Here is a 24,220-nt window from a genome sequence, read left to right on the forward strand (position 1 = left end):
TATGAAGGCTTCTGTTTGTTTGTCTTGAAAATCTGAAAGTGATATACTGCCTAATCTTAGTAGACTGGACCAGTCTTAGAGAACCATACAAGCTCACAACAAAGTTACCTTTGAATACAGATTATACAGAATACATACAGAATTATACAGAATACAGATTACAATAAATTCAGTGTCAAGACCAGCTACAACATACCACCAGGAAGTGGTGGTGTCAAGCACCAAGCACACTGTACAGCACCAAGCATTACCTGCTTTCTTTAGAAAGCAGTAAGTTTTCGATTGTTGCATTTCAACAGGCAGTATTGACTTGATAGCTAGAAATAAAAGCATTTTTTCAGACTTTTAATGATACTTTGTTCAATGATACTTTTTCTTGCTTACAAGTTCATTTGTGATTAATAGCGACTACAATACATCCAGGGCTGCAGTGGCTGCATTTTAACAGTTGATGGCACCAATCACCTCAAGAAATTGCCTAGGTAAAGGCTAGATTACATTCCAAAAGTGAGTGTTACAGAACACCAATGGCAAAGCAAAATACAAATGTCTAACCTACACATTACAGGATTTCTTTTCAGAAGGATTTTATCTTCGGAGTATAGAGTATCTTTCTCAAATTATGATACCCATCATCAAAACCATATCCTATCTGTTTAGAATGTGTATATATGTGTAAAGGTATTGTATACACAGATTGCCATTATACTATACCACAGGCATAAATTATACTGTTTGCCTCATTATAATAATGTACTCAGAAAGGTAACATTTCAAATTCAGATAGCACAAACTAAATACCTGGATATAAGCATTTTGTGTGATTTGGGGATGTGCTAAGAACTGCAAATTCTCATTTGCTTCCAAAGTTTGTAAATGCGGACACAGATGACTTTATAAAAATGAGATTTTATGACTTTTATATTAACCCTTTCCTCAGTGTAATGTTTGAGTAGATTAAAACAACAAAACACATACATTTAGATACACTATCATAAAATATTCATCTTCCCTTAGCAGGCAATACTGAATGCAGAGCTGCTAAAAACTAATTTCACAGAGATGTTAAAGACAGGGACAAAACAAAGGGGATTCAAACAGCCTAGAGGGAGCTTGGATATTTACCAGGGTCAGGGATGGAAAGAGACAAAAAAGCTTAAAATATTTACTCCTTTGTGCAAGTTATTGAGAATTGTCAACTCCAGGTATTCAAAAGCCTACTAACACCCTAGAACTACTTTTAAAGAATTGTTTACTCTCCACAGCTCATTTTAAGAAAAAGTGTGACCTCTTTGTTTTTTGAGCAATCAGAGCTGAGGGGGGTATACTTTCCTACCCTATAACCACGAAAGATAAAACTTACATTTCTTTTTAAACGAAATCCAAGATGATGAGGCCAGAAGGTGGCTCTGGCAACTGGGTCTTAACGCAAAACCTCTGGGCTCTGAAATCGAGAATGAAAGAGGAAGGATTTCTGCCCTAGCCGGGTGGGCAGGAGCCTGCCTCCAGGGCAGGCAGAGACCGTTTGCGTGAGGACTGCGCCAGAGGCTAACGGTCGCGGAGTGCACGCGCGGCGCGGGCGGGAGGAAGCGGGGGGGGGGGGTGCGCGCGAGCGGCGCGTGAGGAGGGGGCCGCGCTGTGAGAAGCCACCACCGCCCTACTCCCAAGACGCTCAGGGAACAACGGCGGCGACAGGCGCTCGCCCATCCGGGGCGAGAGCGGCGAGGCAGAGGAAGAAGAGGAGGCGCCCGCCTCGGTCTCCAGCACCGTTCCGGGCTCCGCGGTACGTGCTCCTCCCGCGGCGACAGCCCCAGGACGGGCGGAGAGCGCTGCCGCCCTTACTAAAGATGGCGCCGGGGCGGGGCGCGCCGCCGCGGCTGTCGCCGTCGCGGGCCGGTGACGTCGCGGGCCGGGCCGCGGGAGGCTGGGGATTCCCCGTGTTGTTGTCCTGCGGCCCGGCGGGATGGGAGGCCGGAGCGCGGGGCGGCGCGGCCGGCGCTGATGGCGGCTCGCTGGGCGGCCCGCGGCTCCGGGCCGGGGCCGGGGCTGGACGAGTTCACCGTCCCGGCGGAGAAGAGCCGCTTCCTGGAGGGGAGCCGGGGCCGCATCGAGGGCTTGTTCGAGGTGCGGCTGGCCGTGCTGGGCACGCAGGCGGACTGGCAAGCCGGGAGCCTGCCGCCGCCGGGCCCGCCGCCGCCCGCTGCCAGGATCTGGGTGCAGCTGGCGGGCGGCGGCAAGGCCGTGCGCAGCGCCAAGGTAGGCCCGGGGCTCGGGGGCCGCGGCCGGGCGGGGAGCGGCGCTGCGGGAAGGGCGCTGCGGTGCCGCTCGGCGCCGGGGCGGGCGGAGGAGGAAGAACGGGCGAAAAACGCCGCTGCTTCGGGGAAAACAGAAACTGTCCCGGCTGGGCAAACAGGCGTGGCCCCGGCGCCGGGGTGCCTCCGCGGGTGTTGACACGAGGGTGGAAATGGAGGGGGGCGAGCGCAGGAGTGCGGAGTTCATCGCGGCTGCGGTATCGGGTCACCTAATGGTGAGCTGTGAGCGGGGCGGGGGGGTCTGGCAGCGGCGGGGAGCGCCCGGCAGCGGCGGGGCTGCTCCCAGGGCCTGCAGCGGCGGCCGGAGTGCCTCTCCCTTCCTCTTTCTTCCCGAAGTCACAAAACCGCTAGAAAGTGGTCGGGTCTTGCCGTGTCTCGGGATTACTCTATAAACACAGTTCTTCTGCGGCGCTTGGCAGCCTGTTAACGGAATTCTTGCTCACGGTTTGAGCGCAGAAGGTGGCAGATCCAGGCTACGACCCCAGGCTGCTTGCCGGAGCAGATAGGTTGAACGTATTGTTAAAAAGAACAAAAATGCACTAAACTGAAGAAAAAACTAAAAGCTACCTAGTCTCTAGTCTTTTCTCTTTGTGACTTTGGTTGTGACACTAGTTGCTGTGAAGTTAATTTTCAGATAATTATGTTATTAAATCCTTTGTACAGCTAATGCTCTTCAGGGGCTCAGCTGTAATAATGTAATTAATCTTACTCACAGTGGACCTATCGTAGAAGTATACCTGTTCGAATCTTATGACAAAAATGGGATTGGGAGTGCTATCTGTTCAGAAAGTAGCTCTCAAAGAGTTAAGCTTGATACCTGTTTTCTTATTTTAGTGGGGATTCTTAATAAGTTATTTCGGGATTTAATTTGCTGTTGGACTTGGCATTCCATTTTCAAAAGCTTAGTTCCTTAACTGTGTAGGCTTCCTCATGTGAAATATCTCAAATGTTAAGGTTGTTGAATGTAATTGGCTCTGAAATTGACTGTAAACAAATCTGCTTGTACAGTTGGGCTCAGAAACTCCAGAAGCTGTTACAGGTGTCATAAAATGACATCCTTCCTGTCCAGGCAGCCGCAATACAATATCTCCCACCCTTGAAAATTAAAATCTGAAAAATGGCAAAATTTCAATTTTCTATTTGCTTGTGTTCCTACAATCATACAAAATATTTCTATGAAAACATTTTTAAAGAGACCATGCTATGCTTTTAGCATATTATTAGCAGAGTTATTAAAGTATAACCAGCCAGGGCTGAGGCGTGTTAGTAGAGCTTTCCCACTGCATGTGTTGTCTTGGTACATTTCTTCTTACTTATAACAACCCAGTTTCTTATAACATGGAATAATAACAGAACAACATAGTAACATAATAACAAGAATATAACGTTTGTATGCTAATAACAGTCTTTGTCTCGAATCCTGTGTTGGCCTTGTCTCCCAGCAAAAAGGTACTAATTTTTGTATCTGCTTCCTCTGAGTTACAGTTGAGTTCTTGCGGGATTTTAATTTTTTTTTTTTTTTTGCCTACTTCTGCCCTGAGCCCAACTATATAACCTAATAATCAAAACAATGTTAGCTGACTTGTAGTCGTGCTCCAGGAGGCAGTGACTGTATTGTGACAGAAAACTAGGGATTTGTCGTTAAATGCGTGTATGTGTGCATGTTTTCTTAGAATCTGAGCAGGTTCTTATTGGCTTCTGTCCAACATTAGTTGCTGAGGACTAGATATGAGTACTTCCTGGTGAAATGTATAGGTATTATAATAAGAATGCCTATAGCTGAAGGAAAAAAAGCAGCAGTGTAAACTTGTACTGCATTTTGTTCAGATTTCAGTAGCTGTCTTACTACAAGTCCTTCCCTCTTTAAATCCCTCCCTTTTTAAGGGAGAAAAATAATAGTAAAAGAAAACACAAGGAGAGAAGAGAACTCTTCAACAAGAAAACTGAACTAAACATCATTTTTTTGGAAAAAAAATCATATGCAGGTACTATGCACAGAAAGTATGCATCACAAACTTTTTTTTTTTTGAGATTTAGTAGTCCACTTCCTTGGGCTTGTGTTAAAAATCTCAAAGGAGAAGTTAGGCATTAGTTAAGTCTTGAAAGAGGAGGGAGTTAAAACAGAAGTTATGCCAAGGCATACATAAAGACATGGTGAAAACAGAGCACTTCAATTTTCCTAGTAAGACAAATTTAAAATCTTTATTGAAGATGGAGTCCTTGACCATTCCCTCCTAACCTTTGTGCAGCTTGTCTTAATTTCCAAAAGTAAAACACATTTTTTCATAGAACATAAACTATAATTGCTGTCTCACTATTGGGTAAAGTAGTTATGTTAGTAATGATAGTTTTACTCATTCAAGTCTGGCATACAACAGCTCAGAAAATTCCTATAAGCCTGAGACAACAGTGGAGTAGTTGGAAACATTATTTTTCTCTAACTTTTTACCAGCTGTGCCCACTGTCAAAAGCTATCAAAAAATCTTTACAATATCCTTCAACTATGTGGCCTAAAATTTGCTATTTGGTAATTGTATGTTTCAGAAATGGATGGTAATGCTTTTCATTTCTAGTTACTAGTTTGAACCCAGTCTGGAGCAATTATGATAGTAAGGTTGCTCTTTGGCTGTATTGACCTGTACTGAACAAGCTCAGAGATCACTGTTGCTATCTGCATTCCTACCTCAAATACTTGGAAAGGTCTGCGAGACCTGACTTCCCTTACTGCGTCTCTGTATGGGAACCAAAGCTTATTGACTAGAAAGTATGAATGTTGTTACTGTCTTCCTTGAAAAATGTTGCGATAGAAATTTGTGCTTTGATTCATCAGTCACAAGCAGTACACTCATTTCGGTTTCAGCGCTGTTTAATAAATGTAAGGGCAGTTTCCCAGATCTTGAATAACTTTTTATGATTACTTTATCGCTGGCATAGTGCTCTGCAAAAACAGTCATGTCATGACTAAGATGCAAAAAGTAATTCTTTGGATCTTGTTAGAACAGCAGTTTGTGCTACTGAAGTTTTGAGGCATCCTGCCTTGATATCTGTGCTAAGGTAACTCAGATGTTAGAAAGCAGTGTTACATTGTTCATTACCTTGTACTGGTTTTCAGTTCTATTTAAAAGAGAAGCTTAATTTCCACGCAGAAAGAAAGATAATAAAACTTCGTATACTTGGATTTTCTGCAAATACAACTACTGCAGCTTAGGGACTGGTTTCAATACCTTACATGATGTAAAGTGCAAAAAGAGAGAGTTCGGGGGAAAAACAATGCTACCTGAAAAAAGATATAGTATACTGTTTTTGACAAGATATTTAGAACAAGATAATGTAGTAAATTTGCTTCACCCATGGTAACTTCTGGGTAGCAGAAAATAGTAATGCGATTTATTTGTTTATCTATTATGAAACAAATTTCCAATGATTCTTTCCGTTACACGCTTAGCACAGAAACAGCTTGATTCTGGAGTGTGTTAATCATTTGTCAGTATCACCTGCTCTTTCAAAATACTGTGTTTCAAAGCTTCATGGGAAAAGTTTGCTTGCTGTGAGGCTTTTTGGGTATGATTTGGTTATAAATACCCATTGTAAGTAGATGCTTTTTGTCAGCTGTAGTTTAAATTACAGAATATTTTATTCAGTTAACAATAAAATCTATCAGCGTTCAGGTAGTGTGGTATGTCAGACAGTGTATGTGTTTGTCTCCTAACGAAAGGACGACCCTGATAGGGGTTGAGCGTAACTATGTTAAAATTGTTTGAGTGAGGTTTATATGTCTTTAAGTAGCATACTGAGTAGAACAAAATAGTAATCATTAAACACTTCAAAGTTAACATGCACACGTTGTTATGATTTTTAAACTGTTTCAGTTTTAGTTTCAGTTAGTGTTTCAAATAGCATAATCTCTTGAAGCAGTTTTAAGTTCAAAAGTTGTCTCGTTATGCTGGAAATGTGTTTGTTTAGCATAATTTTTCTGTAGCATATCTTTCAATGCATGCTACTGTGGCTGCTGATTATATTGTGCCATGCCACAGAATGGATGTCCTTGATTTATTAGTAGTATTTATTATTAGTATTATTAATCTTATATTTATGGTCATTAATAAGTATAGGATAGCTAACACATAATAACTATTTAAAAGAATGTGACAGTTACCATTGTGGTGGCCCCTCTTTGGAAGTTTCCTTTAGTAAACTGTTCTTACAAGTTCAGTTTTACAGACTAGAGTTACTTTGGTGCAAGGAATTTGTTCATGACCAGAGAATGGAGATGCTAAAATAAATCCTTTTAGATTCATCTTTTTAAACAATAAATGCTTGCATTTCTTATATTAAAGACTATGTCAAAAATCAAGATGTCTTTCAAATGACTTAGCCTCATAAAGTAAAAAAGCAGCATAGTCATTGAAAACTGTTTCTATTTTAGCTAATCAATCTTTTTAATTGAATTCTGTGTATAAAATAGCATCCTGGAACCCAAAAGAGAGGGAGTTACGTATTGTGTAAATATTAGGAATAAAGTTTCAGATTGCAAATACACGAATTTTAATGATCCAGCCTTTCTTAAATTTGAGACAGAAATGGCAGTGTCTGTGCTTTGTCTGTATATGAGCCTAAGTACTTCAACGTAGCGAGAGTTCTGATACCAAGAGTGGTAAGAATTCTTTGCATTAATTAAGTACAATATGTGGTGTGTTTGAACTACAACTCCGATATTATGCTACTATCAGTTTTGAGTAAATTTATTTATAAACAATAATATGCCAAAGAAAGTCTTCTATGAAATCTATTTAAAAGTAATTTCAAATATCTATATTTATCTCTGTTATCCAGTTTACTGTCAATATTTATTTTCTCGTATTTCATTCACTAAGCTGCCATTATTTGCTAATATACTTGTCCATTACTGACCTAAGCAAAACTAGTTTTATATTATATAAGCTTTTCACAAATGAAAGTAGTTTACTTTGCTGTCTTTCTCTCCTTTTAGGAGTATATTAAGGGACTCTGTGAACCTGAACTAGAAGAAAAGGAGTACTACCCAAAGGACATGCACTGTATTTTTGCTGGTGCACGGAGCCTGTTTCTCAACTGTCTCATTCAGGATACCTGTGCTGACATAACAGTACTGGAAATAGGATTACTGAGTATTAAGGGGGGTGCAGAAGCTGTTGTTATGGCTCAAAGTCATGTTCAGCAATTTGTGAAGCTTTTTGAAAATAATGAAAGCTTATTAAGCGACAATGAACCAGAAGTTAAAAAGCAATTCAGACAATTTGTGGAAGCACATGCAGATAAATACACGATGGACTTACTGATCTTGCCTAGCTCACTGAAAAGAGAACTTCTAACTCTCACACAAAGTGAATGTTGTGAAGTAGAGAGTGATATCATAGATCTTACAGGTTCGGAAAGCCCAACAGACCTGTTACAGAATAAAGCCTCCAAAGTAATTGTTATGAACAGAGATGGAAGAGCAGGTGGTGAGGAAGCAAGAAACAATGCTGGAACACCTGTAACTGAGCTTACAAAGAAAATGGACACTGTGTTTTCTGATGCTCCTGAAACAAGTTTTGTTCCCATAACTGTTGTGCCTCCATTAGAGGCTGTGGTTTCTAAAGAAAGGCAATCATGCAAAAGAAGATCTTCTGATGCTGAGGAAAGACTTCCTAAAAAACAGTTCTCTTTAGAAAATCAAGATCAAGAATTTAAATCTGCCTCACGCCGTGATCCTTCCAACAAGGATTCAGTTATTGATCTGCTTTCGGATAGCTGCAGCGAATCAGATGATCCCAGTTTCTCTATTAAAGAAGGTGATGATATCAGTGAGGAAATGGAATATAAGATTCTTGTGAACTTTTTCCGAACAATGGGATATTCCCAAAATATTGTAGAAAAAGTTATTCGTACCCTGGGACAATCTGTGGAACCATTAACATTGCTAGAAGAAATTGAAAAGGAAAATCTAAAATTTCAGAAAGAACACGAACAGTCATCTCAAAAGCTTAGAGCTATAAATCCTCCTTTAGGAGGTAATGCAAATCATTCACAAACTCAAGAAGATAAAGAAATTTCTAGCAATAAAAATCTGCTTAAATCTGGTCCTATTTCAAAGGAGATAAAAAATGAACATCACAAAATAAGAGAACTACCAAATGCAGAAGTTGATGCAGAAGGTAAAATGCATGTGCTTGTATGCAAACCTGCCTCCCCTTCCAGTAAAAATTCAGCTATATGTTGTAAACAAAGAGACGTTTATTCCCCTGGTAAGAATCGCAATTCAAGATCAAATGATATAGAAACTGATGGTGTTGTGACTTGCAGCACTATACTGGCTGGCGCTCCAAAGGATGTTGATTTTGTAGCCAGAGGGAGCTCAGATGTGCAGCACATGTCAGCTAAGGCTAAAACTGCAGTTCAGCAGAAATTTGCAGGGTCCTCAGCTGTACAGAACAATCATCCTGTTCTTGAGGACCAGTTAGGACACTGCAGCTCCTCTCAAGTGAAACCTCTCAAGCAGCACCCTTCCCAAACTTCAAAATTTGAAAATCCTCCCCCAGACCCTGTATCGTCTTCACAAATATACACTTCAAATCCTGACAGAGAGACAGTGGGACCATACAGACGACATATTGATCCTTCAGTTACTGGGGTTCAAAGATTTATGGATTCTCTGAAAAAGCCATACAGACTGGAGCTGAAAAATGAGCCAGGGAAACCGTATTTAAAACATATCATTATTGATGGAAGCAATGTTGCAATTTCGTAAGTATCACTATTTTCAGCTATTTCTCTCTATAAAAAGTTCAATAAACTTTCAAATTAAACTGGGAAGAGGAGATTGCCAGCATGTATTTAACACTAAGTTTTTGCTAGCTAGCTTTTTGGTGAACAACAGTTCATGTACTCAGCAAGGTTTTTCAGGCACTGGTAATGGCTGCACCGGTAAGATATGGTAAGATTTGATAATTGGAGATGACATCAGATTCATAATGCTCACTTTGATTTCTAACCTACAAGAATTTTGCTGTAGCTTTTATCCTCTACCTAGCAACGGGTTTGTGTTTATGACTGACTGACTTAAACTTATAGTTCTCTGCCGAGATACTGTGCATAAAAAGAAACTTAGAAATTCTTTTAGCAGATGCTCTATAGATGACTCTTCTGCTAGCATAGTGCTCAGGCCCTGCTTTTTTTTTTTTTTTTTTTTTTTTTCTCTACATATGTAGACATGCAATTAAAATATACTATCCCACATACATACAGTTCCAATATAGGGAACTGTATGTATGTGTGCACATGTTTTGTCTTTCAGTCTCCTGACACCTGAAAGAACATATGCAAATGACAGTAGGAAGTTTCCAGGCTGTTTGATCATTTTGAATGATTGGCTGACAAGGCAGTATGAAAAAAAATTTTTTTAACACTATGAAATAGGCACAATTAATACTCCAAAGATCAAGAAATCCATTTTATTGACTCATGAAGGGATTATTGTACATAATTTTTTAGTTCCTTCTTTTCAGTGTTTCTGTTGTAGACAGCCTTTGAAGGCAATGCCAAGTACTGCCTGAAGTTTGCTGTCATAACTAACTGTTAGAATCCAGTGCTCTCTGACCAGATTCTTTTAAATCTTCCACACACGGAGGGTGTAATGTTTAATAGCAAAATTTACTTCTTTGAAGATATTTGATGCTACACAGGATTTCTGATTTAGCAGAGCAATACAGCAATATCCTGAAATCACAGTAGAAGTATAAGCTGCACTTAGGAAAATATAGCAATTGCAATATACAGTTCAATCACAGTACAAATGCGATCCCTGTTACCAGTTTCTATAATACACTCACTGTCAGGATGCTGGACATCCCCAGTTGCCAGGAAGGAATACGTGGGCTGAAGCCAGCTCGAGCCTGTTGCTCTCTTCAAAATTCTTTTGTTAGTTGTTCAGTTTGTATCCTTTGTGTTGGGCTGAGCCATGTATACGCTTCCCGCCATGCCGTATACGCTTCCTCCCATGCTGGTCTGGCTAACTGAGAGAGACGTTCACACTCTTTTGATGAACTCAGGAAGAAACGTGCACCAGTTGATCCATCAGCTGAGGTGTAGTCAGTTGATCCACTCAACTGACATAGCTGTTTATCTAAAACAAAGGCCACCCTCTGGTCCCGGTCTCATTTGTATTGAGATAAAGTCAGCTTTTGGTGCAACAGCTGTGGTCAGTCACACTGCATATTCCTGAGCTTCATGGGCGCCTTGCCCTTGCCTGTCCCCTCTGAGCCTTCTCTCATTGTAGGGGTTTATTGGTTGATCACACTAACTGGAACAGTAAAAACAATTTAAACGTATATCTCTTACATATTTCTTGCTTGCCTTGGCTGATTTTAACATCAGTCTTGTCAAAACTGTCCATAAATTGATGGCTTTTCTCTAGCCAAGAAGATGCTTGGATTCGATCTCTTTATACTAAGTAATTTGGGCAAGCAAACATGTCAAAAGGTTTGTCACTGCTTGCTTTGGGACTTTTTTGTAGTTTTGGAATATGAAAGTGTAAGTAATGACAAATGCACTATTTCTTTTTCTTGATAAGGAAGTGGTAGTTTTTAAGAACAAACTGACTGTCCTGCTGCTCTGTTGGTCAATGTAAAAATAAACAGGAGTAAATTTGTTATGAGAACTTGCTATTTAAAACTTTTTTTAGTTCCTCTGCTGAAAACACATAAACCTATCTAATATAATTACTAGTTTTCAATCTGAAAGCTTGTTGCAGAGCCCAAATGGAGTACTTTAAGCAAAATAATAATAAATCTGACATAGACCCATCTCTATCTCCAGATAGAATGGAGAGAGAATAGGCTATATATCTTAAACACTTAAACTATTTTTAAAGTACAGACTTAAATCCTAAACACTGGAAATCCTGAAGAGCCTCATTGCAGCCATACTGTCTTAGATTTGGTTGGAACTAATTCTTGAGTAGGGTATTTTTCTAAGAGTAGACCAGAGTGCTGCCAGTGGTCCCATCAATTCTGTAGGATGCTCTTACACTAAGGAAACTACTCCGAGCTGGTTAAGGTGTATGTATCAAATCTCATCCACTGCTAGCTATTAGATGAAAGATGCTTTCCAAAATTACTGTTTAGGGAAGAAAATAACCTTTTCCTGAAAGAGCTAATTTAAATTTTATATACCGTAATTAGAATATGATGTGTAAACCTGCCCTAAAATGAATTTAATGTTCTGCACCATTGACAGCTGGTATGGTCTCCCAGAAGTAAATATATGAACGTAGATCTGTGTGTCTCTGTACACACAAACACAGTTGTGTTAATGGAAAAAATATGGTTGCATGCTTCAAGTTTCATGGACCTAGACCAAGATACCTTTAGGTGTTGTTCTTTCATGGCTATGATGGATCTACTATAACCCCTAAACTTTTTTTAACCAAGGTTCATGGAATAGCAAAACTTAAGCAGTTGTTAGGGCTAATAAATGCTTTCAACTCCTTTTTTGTGCACGACATCTCTGCTCAGACAGAATTCATAAGTACATAACAGAAACTTTTATAAAGTAGAACTAGTAGAACTGTTTAATACTCTTATTTCAGCAAACTGGGGAATAAATTTCAACTTCTTCCCTCTACATGTAGTCATAGCCTGATGATTTCTGTTTTGATACCTTGGTATTTGCTGATGCCTTACATAGACTACCAGCAGACACCTTGAAATTCCTGGACATACAGTGCACTCAGGAATATTTCTGAAAGTGTTCTAAATTTCTTTCACATAAAAAATATATTTTGCATTGTCTGCTTTATTGACAGGCTTCATATGTGTTTGCACACGTTCTTCCTGGAACACTGTTTTCCATTGTTCAGAACAAAACCAACTTTTTCAAAGACTATTAGCTTGAAATGCAATTTGAGGAGCAAGGATCTAGTAGTGTAGTCATAGAACCATATGCCCAGAAAGTCTCTATAGCACTAGCAAGGAGTCAAAAGTAAATTTGGATAACTTACTGCGTTTGTAAGAGTGAACGTAGGAAGACTGTGGTGTATAACCTTTCCTGCCATGTGATCATTAACTGAAGAAGGTGGTAATCATCCTTATAAATTGATTTCTGTAGGTTAAAAGCCCAGCACTATTCCCTTTGGATGGCAACAGTAAAATTCTTCAATTTATCACTAAAGGGTTAATCAAACTACTTGATTAATGTTTTCCGTCATTTGACTTCTGTAGTCCTGCTAGCTTTCACGGGGAAACCCTACATGATCCACAACTCTGACACTGCATGAATAAAAAAAATGTACAGTGTTTTGTTACGGTAAAGAGCTTTTAAAGCAGACTTATTTCCTCATTGTTCAGACTTTGTTATGTAGAAAATAGTGATGTAAAAGTGCAAGTCATGATTGAGTCATAAGCTACCTTGAACTCTTTAGAGTGATTTCCCAAATGTGTATTAGTAGAAAAGAAATGCAAATTGTTGGGGTCATGTAGAAAATAACAAACACACCACATCCTCTTTGTCTGCTTTTTAAATGTGGAGAGATTTTCTTCATCTACATGTTTCATCTGCAACTGTTAAACTCAACATTCTGTTTAAGACAGGATGTATACTTCTTCCAGCAGGCAAGGAGGTATATCACATGTCAGAAGATAAGGAGTACAGTATGATGAAGAATGCTTTTTTGGTGTCTTCTGTTGTATTTTAAGAACCACCAAACACAATCTGAAGCCAATCAATTAAAAGATGGTGAATAAATATCTGATTAGCTCTCTGAAGGCTATGAGGCTCCCGTAGGGCACAGCAGCCTGGTGTCTTTGGTGTGCTTTCCCCAAATGTGATTCTATAACATCTGCCTCCTGCTGCTCAGCCAGACGAAAACTCTACTTATGAAAATCAAAAGACAAAAAAAATGACCAAAAATAGCAGAACCACTGAGATGTTTAAATGCCCAAATAAATAATCAATGCAGAAAGGCTTGGGGTTTTTTTACTTAGCTATTTTGCAGCTTCCTTCTGGCTAAATAAACCCTCAGTTTTTTCTGTCATGTTAGAAAGTGAAGAACTGTTTTCTTTTTAGGCCATCAGTTTTGCTTCCCAGCTCCTTGAGGGTATGGATATCTGCTTCTATTCCTATATATTTTGGTCTCCTAGGTGTTCCTGCCTTTTTTAAAGGAATTAATGCTTTGCTTGCGTGCTTGGACTAAGACTGAATGGACTTCAGATCTCAACCTACTTTGTAGCTTAGCTCTGGAAGACTGCAAGAAGCTGAATATTTATCTTTGTGACATATACAGCCTAGTAAAAACTGTACATTGATACATTAATCCTAGTATAGGCCTGAGAGCTATAGTTTCAATACGCTTGTTGAATGAGAGGATGCCTAGAGTTTACTCTAACCACTAACAAGTATCTTAAAACCTGCCCTTTCTTCTATGCTGAAAACAGGTCTTTCGATGTAGATTGAAATATACAGATAGATGTTTGGTCCTTTTAAATTAAATTTTAATAAAATATTGAAGAAACTTGCAACAGAGTAAAGGAATTAGTCAATAGAATTATATGTTGCTAGAATAATTTGTAAATCATGATACATGCTTTTCTTCACTTGGTTACAGACTCAAAAGGAAAGTTTGACATGGCCTGGAAATCAGTCCTTAGAAAGCCTAGGCTGCTGCTGTTTACTTCTTTGTGTGGCTTATGATCATCTCTTTTCTAACCTCAGAAATAGCTTTTTAGGGTTATCACAGGTTTTTAAAGATCTGGGATAGCTGAAATCAGTAATATTTGTTTACAGTGGATACAGGGGAGCAGATGCAGTCTTTTGAGATGGATGTTTTGAAGATAAGACTGCCCTTGAATAGATTTTTTTTCTAATTTTAAATGAAGAAAATTATGTGCAGTTCAGCAGGTATGAAGTTCTGGAACAGGAGAATAGAGAAGTGGAGAAAGCGTAGTTTGCAACATGAGCATTGAGTTGTGTCCCCTAAAGTCCAACTGAGAGCCATTAAAATAATAAAAGTATTGAACAAAGTTTTCTAGTTTATTGAATAACAAACCTAACTTAAATAAAATATAAAGCTTAAGATCAGGACTGCATTTTAAGTTCAGAACTTAGAAGATTTATGAGGGGTAAATCCTCTATGACTGTTGCATTTCTTTGACTGCTCTTGATGTAAAGAACACTTAATTTTACTAGGGCAAGTACAGTGTAGGATTTTTTTTTCCCAGGAACTCAGTGAGTTAAGAGGTCAGATTTTCCTACTTTTACAGTTCTGGCTGAATTTATTTGTTTTCTTGCCCTTCTGCATAGAACACTCCCCTCCAACTCAGTTGGAGAACCTTCTAGATTTATATTTTGATACGTTTATTTTAAACTGAGTTTAGAAAACTAGAAAAGGGTCCTTGAATGTTGCTAAAGGTCGTATTTCCATTTGCATGGAAGTGTTTTAAAGAATTCTCTGTTCAGAAGTTTTCCTGGTAGGTTAAACTAGGGGCTTAAAGATAGGATTCCACTCAAAACTGGTAAGGCTTATTATTAGGCTTATTAGTATTATACGTTATATTACATTATATGTAATACATTATCTATATACTATTATAAGACCAAGCTAAAATATGAGTATCACTTGATCAATTGTTATGTAAATCACTTCAGTCACTTATCTAAGTCAAAATATGGAATATGTACTTCTTTGTAACAAATGCTTTGTCTGTTCATGCCATTTTCAATTGTAGTTTTATTACATTCAACATAAATACCTTCTCTAACTAAGCATGTCTTTGTTTTTTCTAAGTCTAGCCTCTAATTTATAAAAATAAATGTGAGGGAAAAGTTTCTGAATTAAAACAGGAGTTAACTTTATGTAACCAGCTATTAGGTGTTTTGTAGGCTTTTATTCTGGAGGTAGTTCTCAGTTGGTCTTCTGTGTCTTATTTTAAGATTCCTATTTGCTTCGTTCTCTTGAATCCCGGTTCTTAGAACCTGGTTAGACAGTGAATAACTAAAGAAGGACTTCTTGTCCTTTGCTAAGTAGGTATATTGGATCATTGGATAATTGAGGTTGCAAGGGACCTCGGGGGTCATCAATTCCAGTCTCAATACTGTTCACGTTAGGCAATTGTTTATTAGTTTTCTGGAAGGCCACTTACCCAAGTTACAAAAATAGGAAGAAATAAGCATCTTACTCCTTTAAGAAATTATTACCACTGAAATACAGTATTTTGGAAGTCTTTCTTTAAAGAAATTGCATTATTTTGCTTGAAAACAATGGCTCAGATTGTGGAAATAAAAGGAAAGGAGGCCCTAATATCTTAGATTATGAGATAACTTATCCTTCCATCTAATCCTTCGGAACCAATTGAGCCGAAGGTGTTCTGTTTCGTGGTAGGACTGTATTTGGAATTATCATGAATTGGATGCTGATCATTTTAATCTATAATCAATAGATTTCTGAAACAATCATTATCAGCCTCTTTTAAAGGAAAACCCAGTTCTGGTGACTGAAATGTAGTTCTGCCCAGAAAATTCAAAGTGGACTGAGCGATATACCTGTCTTACTTTGGAAAGGCTTTTGAGTTAAGTTACAAGTGACATTTCTGTTCTTCCCACCTCCTCCAGTCATGGTCTAAGGAAATTCTTCTCCTGTCGAGGAATTGCAATAGCTGTTGATTACTTTTGGAAACGTGGCCACAGAAATGTTACTGTATTTGTTCCACAGTGGAGAACAAGACGTGATCCTTCCATTACAGGTGAGGCAAATAATTTCCTTTTTTTTTATTATTATCATTTTCTTTATTAAACTAAGTTATAACTAATTGGATACTTCTGGGAATAAAGTAGAGAAGAAACACTTGATAAAACTGAAGCATGAGAGTTCTGGCTGCTCGGCATGCATCTTTTTATTTCAATAGACAGCTTGGGACACTCCCTGAAATGCTTTACAGCTGACATGCCACAGGTGGAGGCCTTTTTTTTTTTTTTTTACTAGAGAATCTTTAATTTCTGGTTTCAACCTCTTCCATTTTTATAATATTAGCAGATCTCTAACTGTCAACAGGCCATTCCTGTAGATTAATAGAGAAATAGTGCACCTTCTCTGCTGGTTATATCTCAGACTAATTGTCAAATCTCTAAATAGCTCAGAGAAAAGTTTTTATTTTTAAAACTGAACAGTTGTTTCATGTTTTAACAGAGCAGCATTTCTTAACACAGCTCCAGGATGTTGGAATATTGTCTTTAACCCCTGCAAGGATGGTTTTGGGAGCAAGAATTGCTGCTCATGATGACAGGTATGGAACATGTGTAGTGTTACAGTCTTTTTAAACATCCGACTAATGGTTGTAACATTAATACTTCATATATGATAGTATTAGCCAGTTCTTCAGCCTGTTTAGAAAGGAGCTATGCATCCAACTTATGTCTGAGCTTTACATCTGTTACATCTAGAAATCTGTTTCTTATGATAGTAAAATATGTAATTTTGTAAGAATTCTGTACATACGGTTTTCAGAAATTAATGGAAAATAGCAAATTTTTCATGGCAATTTTAACAAAAAAAATTGCCACGTGAATCCATTTCAAATTTCATTATTTGCTTTGAGAAAGAAATAAATTTTCTAATAATGTTTTATGCTTTCCTGATCATAGTTTTATCTCTGAATGGTCTCTAACTTTGCAGAACATTAGTATAAATCAGCTACTGATAGTTACTATTTTGTTCTGTTTATACCGGTGTGGCAGCTAGACACAGACAGATACTTGGATCAGTGTATTTGTAACAATGTTTAGACTAGTAAATTTCTGAGCTATTTCAAGCAACAGAGTTCAACTTCAAAATTTGGGGATCATCTTTCAGCAAACAAGACAGCTGTGAGCTTTAGGTGTGTGGAGGGTTTGAGGGAGAGGGCAGTCCCCTAGTGATTACATAGCTATTACTGAATTCCCCAGTCTCAAGACACAGGTAGAAGAGCAGGCTAGCAAGTTCTTTCCACAGCCAGCTTTCCTAATTCTGCATGGAAAAGCAGTTTGCAACTTTGAAATTGCATTTGGCAGCTAGCTGCAGTTTGCTGGATCTCAGTTTGTGCCTTCTAAACTAATAATTATTCCTACTTTATTTTTTTTAACTACAAAATCATCAAGTTCTTGCATCATGGGTATGCCTGTTTTTGTTAGATTGCACAGTTGTGTACCTGATTGCAAAGCTTGATGTGCAAAAGGTGAATTAAGTGCACTACACTTTATATATCTTCCTTGTTAAAATACAGCAGCTCAGATCTATTAATATTGTAATAATGTTACAGCAAAAAAAAAAAGTATGTTGAAGGCAGCCAAGCTGGAGTTTTTTTCCACGCTACCTCTGTAGCTGTAATATTTTATATACACCCAGCTTTCATATAACATGCTGTATAGGTGCAATAGGTAGAGTTGAGATTACTTTGGAAATCAGTGTTGTGTTAACATACTTGCACTTATGGTTAGAAGTGTACATGCCTCCTTAAAAAAAAAATCCATTAACGCTCTACTGAAATAGTCTCCATGCAGTGTTTCAACTAGCAAAAAGCTTATTTTCAGACACATAAACAAATCATGTTTTTTATTAATAAATTGATAGTTACCATTTGTCTCAATTATATAACAAAAAATGGTAGCAGTACTCATGTTGACAAGTGTTGATAGACCAAGCAAGTAACATGTATCTTGCAGGACAAGGACGTTAATGTTAAGTAAAAGAAGTATGTGGAAATAAACTTGGGTTAGAATATGTATGAAATACTGTACTCTTCTGTAAAGCATACCATTTACCCCTCAAATTCTGCAGAATCTTGTGTCTTTTTAGCCTTCCATAATGACTCTACTGCACTAAAACTAATGCTACCTAAAGCATTACTGTTTAAATTTACATGGCAGGTCAAAACCGAGTAATTTCTTGGTAATGAAAATGCTTGTTTTCAAGTTTTCATGTAAATATAATCCTTTTGAATGATGGAGATGTTTAGTTTTCTAGATCTTTGGACAATTTTGAGCAAGGCAGAATATCTTAACTGTCTTTGAAATGAATGTTACAGATTTTTATTACATCTTGCTGATAGAACTGGAGGTGTTATTGTGACTAATGATAACTTCAGAGAATTTGTGACAGAATCACTTGCCTGGAGAGAAATTATTCAGAAAAGGTAACCGCTCGGGTTTCTAGGAAAGCTTAAAGGATGCCTGTCTGTACAGTTATACGCACTATAACTGTGGGGGGAACTACATAAAAGCAGTCTGTCATGCGACTCTGGTAGAGCCCAAAAGATGACACTCTGAGTTCCATCACCTTAATTCATGGCCTTATAATCATGTATTGAATGGGCTAGTGTCGCTAATTTTCGTGTATTTTCTAATGCACTTCTGTTATTTCTTCATATAAATAGAAGCTTGGTGTAGCAGCCAAGCTGTGTCCCTTCTGAAGCTCAGTGTTATATCCTGTTAAAATATACCCTCTCTGAGGTCCATTTTCACAGACTTTCTTGGTTTACATATCACTTCTTCAAGGAGGCGTGATAGTTAAGAGACATACAGGTCCACTCTTAAGGTTTCAGAACAAATCACTGTTTACTGTAGCACAACAAATAGACATAGCTAAACAAAATAATAAACACTTATAACATTTGCCTGCAGCTGTTTCCTTGCAATTGTTGAGTGTCTTTTGGGTATAGATGAGTCGACTTAACTGTCAGATATCCCAGAGTTGACGCATAGATTCTCTGTGAATTAGTTTCTTCTGTGCAGCCTGTTTCTTTTTTTCCTTCCAGTTAAACCAGATCCTCTTACTATGAAAGTATGATCTACTGTTAATCTCCTTTGCCCAAATTTCCCATTAATCCCTTGGAGTTCTTATCTCCCAGATGTCTTCTCTGGGTATATCTGCATTGCAGTGACTGGGGTCTGTATAGGTTTACCTGAAATAAATAGTTGAAAACTGGCTTGGGTTCTCATAATATAGCTGAAGAACATGGAACTTATGTTGGCTTGTTATGTAGGTATTTACCTTATTTTCAGAGCAGGTTTTACCCAAGCTGGGTTCTGTTCTTCTACAGTACTTCAGCAAGTACGCTTAGTGCGTCATTCAGAGTCTGTGGTTTTCAAGACCTTGTGTTAACATCTGTTATCAGTTTTGCTTCTGGGGAAATTCCACTATACCAAATCCTCTCCTTGCAGACAGATTTTGGTTGAACTGTTTTCTTTGAGTGCAGATTTCTCACTGTCCCAAAATGATTCCAGAAAAAACACTTCTGTGTCTCTTATCAGTAAACAGCTAACTCTGTTTCCACTAGTTGTTTGCCTTTCTGGTAATGTATGCATTTTAGCTAGCTATTTGAACATCCTGGCAAGGAAGGGGACTTTAAACAATCAGAAGATATTCTCTAATCATCTAGAAAATTCCACCCTGGTCTCTTTTTAAAGAAAAAAAAAAAGCCATCGCCCAACATTTTCTGTCAAAGAACTGGGTGTTCTGCAGTGCAATGGCAACAATTCACATAGCCACCCATAAGTTGTTTTGACAGCAAATGTTGTTTGCACCTAAAATGGGTGTTCACTAGCTAGGCTTCAGTCACTCCTAGTATGGTATGAAGCTTCTGCTTTAAGGCAGCTTACGCTGCAGAGGTGAAGGGGGAGAAAATACACATTAATAGGAATATTGAAAAAACTCTCTTACAGGTTGCTCCAGTACACTTTTGCTGGGGACATATTTATGGTTCCTGACGATCCTTTGGGAAGAAATGGACCTAGATTAGATGACTTTCTTCGCAGTGAAGGCTGGTCTAGGTATAAGCACTGTTTTCACTTTTCTTTGAGACAGCTATGATTTTAAATATGAAATGAACTACATTCATGTTTCTCTTCAAAACACTTCCTTTAGAGCTATACAGTAAAGGTACAGTAGTATTAAGCAAGAACATGGTTTATTAGGTTGTCATAGCTTAACAAAAACATGTTTTTTCCTGTTACTTCAGCCTGTTCAGAAACTGCTGGTGACGCTTGCATCTAATCAGGATCTCAATCAAATCTAAGAAAAGTAAGACAAATGCCTCAATAACTTCCTATGAGGTTTGATTGTGGTGGCTTTCACACAAAGGTGGTCCAGACTGTGTTAATATCGCACAAACTTACCAGGAGTTTGTATATGTGGTAGTCTGGTATCCTGCAAATTAGAATGATGCTATCTAAAGTATCCTGGTTGATCACTTATTCATTATCCATAGGGAGACAATAGTCACTGCAAAAGAAGGATTCTAAATTCGTATCCTGTGTCACAGGAGAGGTGTTTCACTCTACAAGGTATCTTGAGGGTACTGCACTGTGCTATTAGCAATACCTCTTAAAATTGGATTTATTATTAAATGCATTTTTATTTTATTCATAATTTTAAAAATTAACAGATACATAGATCTTATTCCTAAGCTCATTCTGTATTTAAATATACATATTCAAAAGTATGAACTTGCTGTGCATTACCTGCCAAGACTTGAGAATGGATTTACTCTTTTGCATGAGATAATCTCTTCTTTGCACTTCTTTCACTAGCTTAGGAATTATAAATGCTAATGGTAGTGAGGAGTGCTGACAGCTTTTAGAAACAAGTGGTGAAGTAATAAAAAATTAGTTATACAAAAGGCAAGCCTGTGCACTTAAAGATTAATAGAAAGTATAAGCAGGAAGCTAATTTATTGGAAACAATTGAGGAAAAGGAGACATATATACCAGCTGATCTTAGGTTGATTGAAAATAGCCATATGATGTAGGCATGAAAAAAGCAAATGTGGTTGTAGAACTGCAACAGGAAATGTTAAGGAAATATTCAAGCTCTAATGTAAAGCTCTTATGAGATGTATTTTGGAACATTATATTTTGGTTACCTAAGTTCAAGAAAAATGAAAAGAAAATGGAGCATGTCCTGAGAGATGGCTGTGGTGAGTATGGAAAAGGAGAACACCTTTCTTTTGAGAAGTCTAGAATAGTTTGGTTTCCTAACTGTATGGGTTGTTTTTGAAGAGAGAGAAGGTACCAGTGTAAAGAGTTAATTTTGTTCTTCCCTGAGAGCTTTTTATATGAGTTAAATGACACAGTGAGCGTAAAAGGCACCATTGGTTGCCAGGAGTAAGGTCAGAAACTAGATATCAAGCAATTAGAGAAGCTTTCCATATTGAGTAGGTGGTCCCCTAATTGTTTTTAAAATAGAGCTTAGTACATTTTATCTACTGTTTCCTCTAGCTGCAGAGTGGACTGTTACATAAGTTCCAGTTCTTATTTCTGTTATCTAGTGGCATCAGAAGTAGAAGCAGCCCTAAATTTTGTAGTACTGGCAGCTCAAAGTGACAACAACTTTTTAAATGAAGTTTGAAATGAAGTCTCAATATTTAAGGAAGAATATTTAGATCCTGAAATTGCTGAAAAAATTAATTGCCCTTACTAGGGATATCAAATGAGGCAGATTATGGCCTTAATCCTAAATTTAGGCATGGCTGACAGCTCTCAGTCGTGAGCAAAAGTAGATGAGGAATGGTCCTGTGCAGCAGCTGAAGCCCCTTTTAGTCTGTCTGTATTTTCACATGTTCTGAGTCACTGTCCACATGTTCAATGTATCTTTTTATCTAGTTAGCTCTGTAATACTGAAGTTGATACTTCTATAAAATAAGCTTTTGACTGTTTTTACTGTATTCTGCCAAGTAAATGTCACAATATCCTAAAACCACATTGGAACTTGTCCTAGCTAATGTTAATTAGATGTTGTTAGGCACTGGAAATTCAAATTAAAAATTGTTATACCTACTATTTTTTTCTCTTTGGAATCAAATGACCTCGTTTTTTAATCAATAATTAGCTGAGCAGCTGTGAAGTATAGGAGTCAAAGGCTTTTCTTCTTTTCTGTGGTTGTACAGAGACAGCTAGTATCCTCTCTTCCATATATAATCAAAGATTTTAATTTTGTTCCATAGAGATTTTCTGTCAGCACAGAAGGCTTTACAGAGCGGTGGACAATATTCTTCTGAGAAACCTTTCTTCGTACCAGTCCCCAAACCAACTAGTAGCAATCGACAGTCTAAAAACCAAATACGTGGCGAACATTCACCAACCTGGCTTCCACTGGAACCAAACATACAGGCTTGTCTAGCGATTCCACCACAGAGATCTGCCTCAGAAACAGTACAGCTAAGAGAAGCCCTGATAAAAATATTTCCTGATTATGAACAAGGACAGAAGATTGATCAAATACTAGCTGACCATCCATTTATGAGAGATCTTAATGCACTGTCTGCCATGGTGCTTGACTGAGTATTTTACAGGGTTTTTATATCAAGACTGATCTGTCTAACTTCAAATGTCAATGTGAAGAAAAATGTTGCTCTGTGTTATGTTACATTGTGAATATTCAGAACCTAATTTTATTTGTATAAACAAAGATATTTTTTGTGTATGTTTCTATTGCTAATAGATGCCAGGTTTTTGGTAAATTAAAAACTGCTGCTACTACAGATTTGTATTACTATTTTCTGTGAAAAAAAAACCCACAAATCTTCTGCTTCACTTGAATTGAACTTATTAAAACAGTTCTAAAGAACTGTTATCACTTCAAAATAGTGTTAGCACTTTTTAAAACTCCTTTCCTCAAAGGGGAAAAATCATATCAGAAGATGAAAAATGACTCTTACATTTTCAGACCTATTTTCCAGATGTATGCATAACTTAATATAACATAAGCCATGCACCTACCAGGAAACATAATCGGGGTTTTGCATGTAGAGTATAGATACTTCTAGAAAACCTGTGCTCTAATAGTACCTCCTTCAATTTATGATCTTCTAAACATATCTCCATGGAAGTACAACAAATCCTTTTAGTATTTTCAGATATGAATACTGCTGTGTTGTATGTCAACATGCTTTCGTTGGGCCTCCTTTGTGGATTTTGGAAGTAGTCTGTATATTCCAGAGGTCTGTGAACTGCAATTTGGAGATGACTATACTGGAGTAGTGAATGTTTGGTGTGTTGTTGAAGTACTGTCACTAGGTGGCATTGTGCATCTGTTGGTTTGTAATGATCAAGAAGGTTTCTGACTTGCATTCAGAAGTGGTAGTTCTTATACAAAGAAAAATTAAATTCAAGACATAGCAATTGTAAGAGTGAAAAATTGAATATTATATCAATAATTTACAGGTAAAGAGCTTTCTGATATTGCAGGCAACTAGGAAGCAGTGTATGTATGGGTAAAATCTTAGTGCCCATGGAGTGGAAACAGACCAAGAAAATCCATTTGCTTGTTCACTCAGGTTGTGAGGTACTACTACCTTAGAGTAGTTGGGAGAGGGAAGTTTTAAATTAGAAAGTGTAAATTGTAATGCTTTCAAAGATCTGTTGTATCTACATTGTTGAAGATACTAAAATTGTTTTGAAGGAGTATTCATGGTAAAAAGAATTTCTAATTTAAAAACAATCTGCTCTACTTCCTGGTTGCCTTTGTCATGCCCTATTCTAATTTTTAGTGCTGTAATAGGCTAACAGAATGTGATGTTTTTATGTAGAAACTGCATGCTGTCTTGTGTGCAGTTAGTAAGCTACAGTATTCAGTCAGCTCCACCCCATTAAATCTGTTTTGGGATCTAGCCCAAAAGTAGCGTGAAAAAAAGGAATCACAATTCACAAAGGTTGACCACTTAGAACCACTCTCAAGAGTAGGAACAAAGTGAAGATTACTGTGTGTCTGTGTCTCTGTACATACTTAAGACTGTCATACCTTCCCTTTAACAGGTTTCTGGTGCAATGTTTTCAAATTAGTAAAAGCAAATCAGATTGTAAAAGCTGGGGCAACAAAAAATGAGGCTAATAGGCCCGTATTAAACTTCTGAAGTGTAGGCTTTCTC

At 37.9% G+C, this 24,220-nt stretch overlaps 1 protein-coding gene and 1 long non-coding RNA gene across 9 annotated transcripts in view; one reads left to right on the top strand and one right to left on the bottom strand.

Annotated features, from left to right (window-relative positions):
• LOC112984399 (uncharacterized) overlaps positions 1-1,596 on the bottom strand; it is a 271,769-nt gene extending 270,173 nt beyond the window's left edge. For all 6 annotated transcript variants that reach the window (XR_010391428.1, XR_010391427.1, XR_010391426.1 and 3 more), the window contains exon 1: positions 1,364-1,596. This is a non-coding gene — a long non-coding RNA (uncharacterized LOC112984399). The remainder of the gene's footprint in view (positions 1-1,363) is intronic.
• Positions 1,597-1,611: 15 nt separating this feature from the next.
• N4BP1 (NEDD4 binding protein 1) lies at positions 1,612-22,834 on the top strand. Of its 3 annotated transcripts, XM_064519583.1 has the most exons (8): positions 1,868-2,256; positions 7,303-9,077; positions 15,936-16,066; positions 16,510-16,606; positions 18,383-18,490; positions 20,019-20,126; positions 20,315-20,376; positions 22,298-22,431. In XM_064519583.1, the coding sequence occupies exons 1-7, from the start codon at positions 2,002-2,004 to the stop codon at positions 20,334-20,336; spliced, it is 2,496 nt and encodes an 831-aa protein (XP_064375653.1). In that variant the 5' UTR covers positions 1,868-2,001; the 3' UTR covers positions 20,337-20,376; positions 22,298-22,431. The 3 variants fall into 3 exon arrangements, with proteins under 3 accessions (XP_064375652.1, XP_064375653.1, XP_025957987.1); XM_064519582.1 differs by lacking the exons at positions 1,868-2,256; positions 20,315-20,376 and adding an exon at positions 1,612-1,783 and having other exon boundaries at positions 22,298-22,834; XM_026102202.2 differs by lacking the exon at positions 20,315-20,376 and having other exon boundaries at positions 1,871-2,256; positions 22,298-22,834.
• Positions 22,835-24,220: the final 1,386 nt, after the last annotated feature.

The sequence above is a fragment of the Dromaius novaehollandiae genome, chromosome 13 (assembly GCF_036370855.1).
Source record: "Dromaius novaehollandiae isolate bDroNov1 chromosome 13, bDroNov1.hap1, whole genome shotgun sequence".
NCBI classification, from domain to species: Eukaryota; Metazoa; Chordata; class Aves; order Casuariiformes; family Dromaiidae; genus Dromaius; species Dromaius novaehollandiae.

What these genes read in the sequence shown, in the direction of transcription:
- N4BP1 (XM_026102202.2), top strand. Translation starts at nt 2,002, where the DNA reads ATGGCGGCTCGCTGGGCGGCCCGCGGCTCCGGGCCGGGGCCGGGGCTG. An exon ending in GGAAGCAATGTTGCAATTTC is followed by an intron (nt 9,078 to 15,935) that starts GTAAGTATCACT and finishes CACCTCCTCCAG; the next exon opens with TCATGGTCTAAGGAAATTCT. An exon ending in ATTGCTGCTCATGATGACAG is followed by an intron (nt 16,607 to 18,382) that starts GTATGGAACATG and finishes TGAATGTTACAG; the next exon opens with ATTTTTATTACATCTTGCTG.